General features: G+C 38.7%; 1 protein-coding gene across 1 annotated transcript in view; it reads right to left on the bottom strand.

The window, feature by feature from the left end:
* cdk18 (cyclin dependent kinase 18) overlaps positions 1–12,104 on the bottom strand; it is a 52,333-nt gene that overhangs the window by 17,015 nt on the left and 23,214 nt on the right. The window contains exon 3 of the mRNA XM_081357243.1: positions 771–898. Coding sequence (XP_081213369.1) covers positions 771–898 — 128 coding nt within the window. The remainder of the gene's footprint in view (positions 1–770; positions 899–12,104) is intronic.

The raw sequence follows: 12,104 nt of genomic DNA, 5'->3' as shown, positions 1-12,104 counted from the left end.
CTTCTGGGTTGTACGTCAGAAAGTAGGCTCACTATTGGCCGACGCTGGTCATGTGTGTGATGCTGGCCAATAGTGAGCCTACCTTCTGACGTACAACCCAGAAGCGCTGCGCTGTTACACTACGTGAACTCACTCAGAGCTCACACACTTCTGCACTTCCACACACTTCTGCAGAAGAAAATTAATAGTTGAATAAAGTTGTTATTTTTGTTTTTTCTTTTGTGCACAAAAAGTATTCTCATCGCTTGATAAACTTAAGGTTGAGCCACTGTAGTCACTTGGACTAATTTAACGATGTCTTCACTAACTTTCCTGGGCTGGCAGATATCGATTACCTAGCACTGCAGCCTATGACGGAGTGATCCAGATCTCAGATTTGCAAGAACTTTGCATTCTCTCTCAAAACTATTGCTTTCCCACAAGAAACTTTGCATTTGCACTGGAAACGTATACTGCATTCCCCCGAGAAACGTTGATTTTTTTCATTAAAGCGCTGTAATATATTTTTCATATATATTCATATCATTTCCATCACAAAATGGGGAATGCAAAAGTTGTAAAAACTTGCCATCTCTTTAGTTCTTTTTATTTTACCTGGTGTCACCTTACAGAGAAACAAAGCTTTTGATAACGAGGCTTTTGTGCCTCTGGCAAGGACTTTATTAAGGACTCAGACAAGATTACAAGCAGAGCTTGTGTTGTTCTGTTAGGATCACTGGGTCTCCATCAAAGGAAAGAGCTGGAGAAGGATGAGATGAGACCGTACTCACCTCCATGGAGAATCGGCGGTGCTGGACTTTGTTGCGGTACTGCAGTTGAGTGGGAGATTGAGCCTGGCTGTCTGGAGCCACTGGACTGGGTTGCAGGCTGTGTAGACCCAGACTATTGGGCACCACACCTGTAGGACACAATCACACTCCTTACAGTTATAGATCTATAGATGACTTTGTACCCATAGTTCTCTGTCTACATCTTTGATTCATACAACTTTTTTTACTTAATTGTGCTTAATATATTATTATTTTGTTCATTATTTTAAGTTATTGTGCTAGTGTTTGTTGTGAAGAAATTGTTTGGGATTTTAGATCATTTCCTCAATTGAATTTGGTCATATAATAGCTACCAGAAAAACAGGATATGATTATTTGGTCAATACTGTAAGGATTTTCTGTCTGACTGTAGTTCAGTAGATGGAGCTGATATTCAGAAACCATCCTGTAGTCTCAGTTCATTTAATATTTATAAGAAGTATTTGACAGTGTTCTAGTGTCTGGTGGTATTGAGTGATAGGTGAGGAAAAGTACATTTTATGGAAGAATGGAAGAAGCAGGAGATTGTAAGTGAGCGCTTCTGAACATGTTGAAAAGATTCACAACCCCCCCCAGTTCTGTAGCCTGTACTCAAAGCCTATAGTTTTAGTGATCCCGCTGTGCTTTGTTTGGTTGTTGGTTCTATTAATCCGGAAACTTCAATGGTAACAGTTGCATTCATTAGGTCATAAGAGTCGTTTGAAGAGTCGCTCAACAATCTCTCGTGCTGCTTTTGAGTGCGAATGAGCCATAGACGTCCCACCTCTTCTCTGATTAGCCCGCTAACTCAATAACCGTGAGGTCAGCTTTGGCATATGCTGATGACGGCATCATTAATCAAGCCCACCGCAGTTAGTGGAGCGATCGCAATTATCGCGCTGAGTTTCATGCATTTATGATGTGGCTATCTAAGTGCGTGTCAATCCAGCCACCCCAATTAATAATGTCTGTGTCAACAGACTGTCAGCACAAATCCAATTACGCCCCTATGCGGCACGTCCGATAGGGACCCAACGACCCCCTTAGCAAGCGCACGGCAGATGCCCACGGCAGCCTGGCATTATCACTGCCAAACCGTGTTTTCGGAGGTGAGAACGAAAATCAAAATTGGCTTTTCTGCTCCATCAGTTCAATTTAGACGAGGGGGCTTGAAGGGCCTCCAGAGGCGTCAGGGTGGGAGACCCCAGTCCATTTCACAGTGCCACGCCGGCATAATTGAGATCCACCTCATTATTGGGCCGAGCCCATCGCTGAATGAGAATTGCCTGCCAGGTTCATCCGTTCTCATTTATGCAGGTGCCATCCTCTCCGGACCGCACAAGTGAACTCTTTATCGAAGCCGTTTAGGCGGGAACGCCGCGTAATGCCACATCTGGCGGAGACGGCTGGCCGACGCGGTCACATTATCCACGGTTGTTTTTATCCTATCTGAGATGATCGCGACAGTTGTTTTGGAGTCCCTGTTATGACCCTGAATATAAGGGCTGGGTTGACAATATTGATTAATCAATCTTCATTTTTATTTGGGATTCTTAAATCCTAAAATCAATCTCTTACTGTTTTCTGTGCTGTTTTCAGTTGATGCGTAAACAAAACTGCACTAAATATTATTTTATTTTTTGTGCGCCTGCCATATAATAATTGCAATAATCTTTGTACTTGTTACTTTTTATAAAAAAGAAACCATCTCACTGTTCAAATTCTGTCAATTTTCTCTCTAAATTCAAACTACAAATGCTGTTTTAATGCTCTTTAACCCTGTAAAGCCTTGCATATGAAATAATATTCTGAAAAATAAAAATTTCTTTAATGAAACAGTGAATCTGCCATGAAAACAAGTTCTGTACCTGATATATGTCCAAATGAGTTGATATTGAATCGAGATTGGAATTGAATTGAAACAAAAGCTTGTGAATCGAATTCAATATCCAGCCATACTGAAGATATGAGTGAATCGGACCCTGCAGTCCCCCGCCTAATACGACATTTGAATTCATTGTGGTGCGCCCAATGTTTAATATTGACGGCTCTAATCTTACTTGGCATTTGGTGTTGTCCCGAGTTTGTGCAGGGATTAGAATCCCTCCCTACCGACAGTCCGGAGGTGTATTTGAGTCTTGACCCAGGTGCGTGTGCCGAAGACAGGGTCAGAAATTGGATCTGAGCTGGTTGAATGACTCGGGTTCCCACCGAACATCAAAGCCCATCTCATCTGATCTAGGCTGACTCACAAACTGACCCCCAACATCACACTCTCACTGTACTTCTCTGCTCGGGCTAACAGCGACATGATGAAAGGTAAGGATGACCACCTGCACTGACTCGCTATCCCAGACTGTCACCACGCACAGTCGCTGGTTTCTGTACTATCATACTCAGGAGGAGAGATGTGAAGCTTTGAAAATCATCAAAGATGCATGAGGGTGAGAACGATCCAATTGTGCGGATGGAGGGACAGACATGACTCTAAGGTCACAGATGGGAATAAAAAAAAGACTGAGACAGATCACATTTCGTTATTAATAAAGGTGATATTTTGAGGTTGTAACCCTTACAAGTGTAGTATTAAACGCCATAAAATGCCATATATATATATATATATATCAGTGGCGGCTGCTGGTCTTTCAAAGAGGGGAAGCTCATTTTCGGCCTTCATCATAAAAATTATTCATTTATTTATACGTAAATTCTACGTTCCTTTTCAAGAAAATGCTCTTTGAAAAATGAATGTAATAATATTTTATTATATAGTATAATAATTTTTAATCATTTTAATAATTATTTTTTAATTATTACTAATAATAATATAAAAAATAGAATAAGTAATTATATACTAAAGATATAAATGTATAATTGTGTGAAATGTATTATTGAAAATTGGCTAGCAATTTCGACAAGCAAATACCAAGAAATAGGTTGCAGCAGTTTGTCTTTGAAAAATCGGCGATGGGACTGAGCTCGAACAGCTTCAACATCAGCGACTTTTTATTGTATGAAATCGCTGTCAATCAAAAGGAGATGCAGCCTTTCGACAGACCCTCCAATCGTCACGCGGAAGCCCGGAGTCCAGGCCAGCCCACTCCTCATTCACCCCCAGAGAAGCTGAACTTCCACGGGCGGGACATAATCGCAGCATTTATCCAATGACAGTCTAGTTTCGAAGCACTGGAAAAAAAAAATGTTTGAAGCAGCCCCATAGAAGTCAGTGAAGCTGGGCTTCAACAGGGAAATGCACTGTGACGCTACGGAAATGTATGAGAAGGAAATCGAATCAGCCGACCTGTTATATGTAACTGATTCCGAACGAACTCGTCTTTGAGATGAACGTTTTCTAACGCATTTTTTGTCAATAAAATGTTAATACAATTGTACATATTTGACCATTCATTTTTTTACATTATGGGGAAGCCGAGCTTCCCTTGCAGTCTTAAAGAAATCGCCACTGATATATATATATATTACACAGTATATAGTTAGTTAGTTGCTGGCTTTGTTCCTGAATGAATCAATGTTGTCAAACGAATCTATTGACAAAATGATTCAGTGACTCATTAAGGAACGAATGAATAATGAATGAATCAGCCTTTTCGAAAGAATTGGTATAGTGAACGATTCAATAAATTCTTGTTTCGAACAAACCGGTACAATGATTCACTCATCAAGTCGGTCACTTTGCCACCTACTGGCGTCACGCAAATCCTCACCACTAATACACTGACAAAAATCTTCATAGTTTTTTGGTATATTTGTTTATTATTAGTAACTCAGCTTTATGTATTATCTAATCAGCAGACAAATGAAAAACTATTTGGTAATAAACAATATTTTTTAAGAGTAAGCAAGAAATATTTGCTTAAAATATGCCATTTCACACTCAGTTCAAATGAGGCTGTATATTTGAAAACATGCTTTTGGAAGGAGATCATCATATCTCATTGGCATTCTCATTGGTTCAAGAAAACCCCTGACATAACTAATAATAGCCTAATCATTATACCGGTGAAGGATAAGATGTCAGTACATGAAACAGCTAAACACTCACTCTAGTTTAAATAAAGAGAATAACTGACAGATCACCCTATTCTTCTTTTTACTCAGTTTCATTTGTTTTGTTGTCTTTCATGCCTCCTCTCTTTATCTTTTTAAAACCCTTTCTAGCTGCACAAAAGATCACTAATGCTCCTTTATGTCAATGACAGCCTTGAAAGCAGGAGTAGGCCTTGCTGGGTGATCAAAAGCCCTGTCTCGCCCCCTCCCTCTTCCAGCATAATGAGACTAACGCTTCAGCCCGTTCTGTTCTTTATTTGGCAAACCCGAGTATCCCCATTAACACGCCGAATTGAAGGATGAATCACCGATTCCGTCCAGCGATATTTGATGTTTCAGGTAATAAGCGTGGCTTAGCGCTAGCATATTCAAAGACTATCATACTTGGGTAATTTGCTTTTTCAATGGAAGATCATTAGTAATAGGATTATAACTGTAGAGCGAACCCTGAAGGTTTTTCATTTTCTCAGTGTCAACGCCGCTCAACACGTTGACACATTGATGCATGGCTCCTAGAGAGGCATTTATGTAGATGTTTCCTGATGCAACCTCAGTAGCGTGATTTCTGATTGGAGGACGTCAAAGACCTCAACCAATCACATGTCCGCTTTATACTTTTGAGTACTGAGTGCAGTAGGGATCTTGAAGTAAAAATCACATTTATTTTCTTCAAAGAGAATTCGATTTTTAGTGAAAATGACTTGCCATGAGCTCTGAGTTTAAGTGGTAATCAAGTTTAGTGGTATTTCAACTTCATAAAAGTATGTTTAATAACCAAATTAACTCTGAAGAACTAAACTACCTATAATACTAATGAGATATCGACCAACGATAAAACTAGTTGTTACCAGAGTGCTCAGCACTGACTGCATGCTCCCATAATGCATTTTTGTGTATGTGTGTGTTGTATAAAACTATAATAGTATAATAATTATGCTACAATAACCTTTCTATACCTATCTGTTTTGATGCGGAAAAACTGAAATCTGCACAAAAAAGGTAAAGATTCGTTTTTTGAATGACAAATTTTGTTTGTTTTTCACCTTTCATTTTTCTACAAGTGGTCTGTCTCATCCTCATAAAAAATAACTGGAATTTATGTCTTTTTATCATATTTTCATTGACTTTTTAGCTTGAAATCAATTGTTGGAATGCTGTGATTCATTTAGCTAGCCGATTCGTTCAAGGCTTTACAGGAGATGTTTTTGAAATGCCTATAGAGAAAATGAATGGAAAAAAAGTCTGAGGTCACTGTTATATAATATACGTGTTAGATGTGCATTTTAGAGAACTAGGCTTCAAGCTCTTATATAATTTGAGACAGAGCGCATGTCAGCATTTACACTCTTTGTCTACACTCAGTATAGTGGTTGCTCGCAACTTTTCTCTCTCACTGAAATGTTTTTCCGATTCCCCTAGCAATCACACGCAGCCAGCGTTTTTTTTTGTCCTCCTCTATTGTTCGGCAGCATGAATCTCAACTTGTCTCTGATGTTTAAATGCATGCTGCCATTTAATTGCTTGTTGCTATGGTGACGCAGACTGTTAACAAAGGCAACGTCGGATCCGGATAACAAGAGATAGCTATTCTGTCTCTCAGGTAGCCATCTGATTCATCAATATTTATATCACATCCTGCTTTTCAGCAGATCTGAAATTCAATACCAGGTCCCCCACACAGCTTTAGATGTTTTATCTCTCTCGTGCTTTCTCCATCATTCTCATATTGATTTAATTACATTTTATGTTCACACCTGGCCTAGGAATGCAGCGGGGGACAGTTTTTGCCGAAAACAGGCAGGTAAATGTTTTGCTATCCTTGATTTGTTAGGATGGAGGTAAATACTCCTAGCCCACATATGCTAATTTAAAAAACAGACAAAGTGAGAAAAACTCAGAACGAGTAAAGAGAGGAGCGTTGATGGGCTGGTTGGTGTTGCATTTCAGTAAACATCAAGAGAATGAAGCTTAAAGGAATAGTTCAGCAAGAAAATTCAAATTCTGTCATCATTCACTCATTCTTATGTCGTTCCAAACCTGTAGGGTGGACTTTCTTTTGTGGAAGCAGAAAGCAGAAAGTCCTGTCGAGTCGACTTGCATGTAATTTGGAGAACGAGGAGCTCAAACTCCAATAAAGCACCATAAACTATCATTATATGACTCAATATGACTCTTGCGCTATATTACAAGCCTTCTGAAGTCATATGATTGCTTTGTGTGAGAAACAGATTGAAGATTATTCTGTGAAAATCTTCCTTGGCATGTCTGTTTGTTTCCTGCATAAATCTATCATATGGCTTCAGACTCAGAGGATTTAAAATGTAGTTCATAATTCAAATGGCATACTTTAATGATGTTTTATTGTGCTTCTTTCAGATTTATAGCAGTGTTCACTGAGTGTACATAAAAAAAGAATCTCCTTTTTGTTTTTCATGGAGAAAAGAAAGTCATACGGGTTTAGAACAACATAAGGGTTGACTCATTCTGTGTGTCCAAATATAATGTATACTCGTACATCCACACATTTTAATCGAACAATGATTCTTTTAAAATCTGTTCTGACACTCTGTTTGAGCTAGATCTGTCAGTCGAGTCAAATCAAATGAATTACATATGTTGATTATGAATCACCTACATAAATATTTTTCCTCAGAAAAGATTCAAGACATTATTTTACATAAATCATTGAATGGACATTACATAAAATGGTTTTAGAGGTCAATAAATTGTTTTATTTAAGTGATAAATGTCTATACCTTCTGTGTTGTGTTCTTGCTGGTTTTTTTTTTTTTTTCACTTTCACTTGCACTGTTGATAGTCTTAAAGAGACAGTACCATTTTACCACTTGTAATGCACATCATTGCAATATGCAGGTAGTTCAAATGGTGCATGTAAACAATATGGTGTAGACATTTAAATGACAATCATACATTCTAAAATATTTAAAATGGAAGAATTTGTTAAATAGGCTCCTACAGTTGGTATTCGGTTTCATTAATATTTGGCGGTAGGCGAATGAGACTGTTATATAGCGCTTTCAAACCACAGCACAAAGACACCGTGAACGAGCGAGAGAGGGAGAGGGCGGTAGTGGGCCTTGGTTTCCTTCATTTGCAGATATGAAAAGCGAAGCCCTATCCAGGCTCATCATTTAAATATCACAGTGGCAGCGAGCTCTTTGATCTCCTCGGTGGTAATTGGGGTCGTAGCAAGCGAGTCATTTTCCGCTCTTTCTCGCTCTCGCTTCCTCTTTCTTGTCCTCTTGCGCACTATCGGAGAGATTTTCCTCTCCAGGAAATCCAGCGGCAATATGGACTCCCCACCAATCTTTCATATCCGTCCTAACCTTCATCTACCTACTGTACGTGTCAAATTACATCTTGGCCTTCTCTAGTGACACAATCCAGACACGCCGCAGAAGGTTCCAGCAAATAGCTTGCAAGGCAAGCAAATACAAGGGGATGTGCTCTGGAGATTCGTCTTGCCTTTTTATTTGAGGTGTCCAGAATAGAGGAGAGATTGCGTAAGCTGTGAATCTTCGAGATGAAAGAGCAAAGGGTTGTGATGGTCGACCAGTTGATCTATATATATATATATATATATTTTTTTTTTAGCTATGCTGCTTTAAAGGGATGAATTCATAAACGCAGAGAAGGTTTTAGTGTGCTGACACCATGCAGTTAAACTGTCAGGATGGTAAATGCTCTCCATAAAGTTGCATCTCTAAATGTACCCATTTTAAAGCACCACTTTTACTGCTTTTGTAACAAATCCACTGTCTTCAACAATAAATTTCAAGACATGATACTTTTTTGGGGGTAGACTGTGGTAGTTTTGTGCAATAAAGGTTGAATAGTTGTTTAGCTCATATATTTGTTAAATGTCTTTCAGTTATCCATTGTTGAGTTTAGTCAGTGCTATTTTTTTTAGTTGAGTGTTGATCTATGTACACATACAGATGGATGGCAATGTCTCAAGTCAAAACTCATCTCGTTCTGTTCTGTCCTATCTAGCTGTTTTCAACACAAGACTATATATATATTTTGCACAGATGAGTAAAGTTACTGTTGGATGAAATATTGGAGTAGAAAATGGAAGAAAAGCCCTGAAGTTTGACCCTTTGTAGTAGCTCCCCACAGTCTGTGAATAGGTCAAAAGGAATAATAGATATGTCTGACAACAACTTAACTGCGAGTTTCCTGGGCTCTGTCCTGAAATGACTTTCCATGCACCGGGACCTGCACTAGTATTTGTGTGTGCCCTGCCAGTAGGCTGCTGCCGACCCTGGATGTTGGAGTATGTGTGTTTCCTATTTCTTGAAGGCCTCCGGGCTCAGACTGCCTTTCTCCCAATGGACTCCAGCAGAGTCTGTCTGCACATCTAAACACACCTATCAGGTCTATAAAGAATCTTCCTACATCTCTGTGAACTTCCAAGAGCTCAAACCTCCCTTGTGGAATTGTATCTGAGGCTTATATCTATATCAAAGCTATCTCGTGAGTCCCATGGGGGCATAAAACAGCTGGTGAACTAGTAGCTGCTGTGGGAACGTGAATTGTTTTGGATATTCCGATAGTGGTGTGGTATTCCTAGGCAACCGGAGAATGATTAATGCAAAAGAACATGAACATTCCGTCATCATTTACTCACCCTCATGTCACTTCAAACACGTATAAAGGCCCGTTTTGTCATCAGCCACTTTAAAGGGGTGGTATAATGCCCTTTTCACAAGATGTAAAATAAGTCTTTGATGTCCCCAGGGTGTGTATGTGAAGTCTTAGCTCAAAATACCTCACAGATATTTTTATATAGCATGTTAAAGTTGTCAATTTTTGAGGGTGAGCAAAAACGCACCGTTTTTGTGTCTGTTCCTTTAAATGCAAATGAGCTGCTGCTCCCGGCGCAGTGGGCGGAGCTTCAAGAGCTTGTGTCCTTTTACCTCTCACAGACATGCACTGGAAATTTCTAAAACTTTTAGCCTTTTTATGTTCAAAACCGAAGTCAGAAAGATGGAGAGACTCAAGACAACATGTAGACAACCGTTCTGAGTGGTTAGTTGGTGAATTTATGTAGCTTATGTGTAGTTATCTTCTAGTCATTGATTAGCATATTCTGTCTTGATAATCTATAAATCACATTCCTGGGCGCGGGGTTTATGTAAATTTTAGGGTTAGTGATGTCACTAACCCGGGAGGAAGCTCCTGTAGTCCCTACCAGCCGTTTGTTGTAGTCCTTAAAAAGCTATTTCTTTAAAATAAAATATCTCCCTTTGCTTTGAACTTTGAGCGTTGTAACTTTGCAGATGCTCAAACAGCAACATTACACACTAACTAAAGTTAGAAAAGTGAAAACATATTCAACCACCCCTTTAAATGCTCAAGCTCTGAAAGCAGGGTGGATTCTGATTGGCTGTCAATGTTTTTAATTAATCAGCTCTAAAAAAATCACTTTGTGTGAATGGGTCTTAACTGTCTTTCATAAAAGGAGATGTTTTTGATGTTTTGAATGTTCATGCAACACTTTTACTTACAAGAAAATAATATGATTGAAAATAAGAGTGACTGCAGCAAAGTCCTATGGATTGCAGCAGCATGACAGTGAGTAAATTGACAAAATTAGAATTCCTTTGAATAAAGGAAATGAAACATTTTTTTCTGTGCTTTCGGTCTGGGCCTAACTTCCTTTTTTTTCAAGTAGACATCCCCTGTTCTGAGACAAAAGCTCTCAACTCATTAATAATGCAGAGAAATCGAGCTGTCATTGAAACAAAGGTGGCTCAGTGGTTGAGGTGAATGACTGATAAGCCGTGTTACTGTACCCTTGTGGGTCTGAACCTTTCTGTGGGGTGGTGATTAAATATCTAGGCTGGTAACTGGAAGGTTTGCAGGTTTGAACCCTGAGACACTGCTTGTAAAGCTAATTTTACTCTTAACTTAGCCAGTGATATTTTGCTTCATTATGGGGTTACAGGTGGCGCTCAAACTCAGCTAATTATACAGAATTGATTTTAGTGTCCAGTTGAAAGTCGGTCATCAGATATTAGGCAAATTGTGTCGAAATGATGTGACCCACTGGACCATAATTCATTATGCAGAAAAAGATTAGCCTTATGAGTGAAAAAGTGAATTAATAATAGAACTTGGAGAGCTAAATATTTAGACTAAAGGTCCTTTCACGCGACTTGTGTCAGGGCTTCAGGTCACCTTTCAACATATCCGCAATGCTTTCACCTCTGTATATACATGTTTAGGTTGGTAGTAAAAAAGGTTTTTATTACTAACAAAGGAAGATTTTTAATGTTCATGAAAGAAGTCTCAAGGCTGCATTTGTTTGATCAAATTAAAATTTTTGAGAAAATGTATTACAATTTAAAATAACCTTTTTAATAACATTAAAATGTAATTTATTCATATGGTGGCAAAGCTGAATTTTCAGCATTTGTTGAAACGTGATAATTATTTAATTTAATAGAAAGTTCAAAAGAAGAGCATTTATTTGAAGTATAATTTTTTGGAACATTATAACTGTCTTTACTGTCACTTTTGATCAATGTAATGGATCCTTATTGAATTAAAGTATTAAAACAAAAACAAAACTTTTTGAACAGTAGCGTACATAAAACTGTTTAAACTTTTGAGCGTTGCATTACAAGAGCCTCAGGTCCTCTTTGGTCTAGTTATTTTTCTCCTGATGTGTGTGCTTGAATATAAGCTATTTTATGCACACCTGAACACCTGTTTCCTTGTTGTGGTGTTCGTATGATTGTTTTGATCCGTACCTCTAAGCGAAACCATCTAGACACTGCAAACCTTAACGTTTTTCATCGGAAATGAACACACTTTTCATTCATGCCTAGCCAGAGGGCCACACGACAGCTGGTGGTTATTTCGATGGCTGTCTCTAAATGACATGCCTCTCCTTTCAATTCTGCCTAACAAACATTACATTCATCTTTTGCGGTATAAACTACTCAATGAGATTTAGTGTGCTTATAAAAGCCCTCTCGCTGTGTGTGTGAATGTGTGTGGGTGTTTCTGGGTCTGTAATTATGTTCGAACCCTCCAAGGAATCTGTCGAAAAGCCATTTTGGAAGCATTATCATTAAATATAGCTGACATCTTTGTGGTAATCAAGAAACACTTGTTAACTAAAAGACTGCCGCCAACATTTGCGTGATGACTCCATCATGGGTGTCTCTCCATGGAGAATTACTTTGTTGCACCTCGATCAGCGATACATCACAAATG

Source organism: Scardinius erythrophthalmus (genome assembly GCF_964197995.2).
Source record: "Scardinius erythrophthalmus genome assembly, chromosome: 25".
Lineage (NCBI taxonomy): Eukaryota > Metazoa > Chordata > Actinopteri > Cypriniformes > Leuciscidae > Scardinius > Scardinius erythrophthalmus.
The sequence above is the reverse complement of the archived record's forward strand: the minus strand, read 5'-3'. Positions and strand labels throughout refer to the sequence as shown.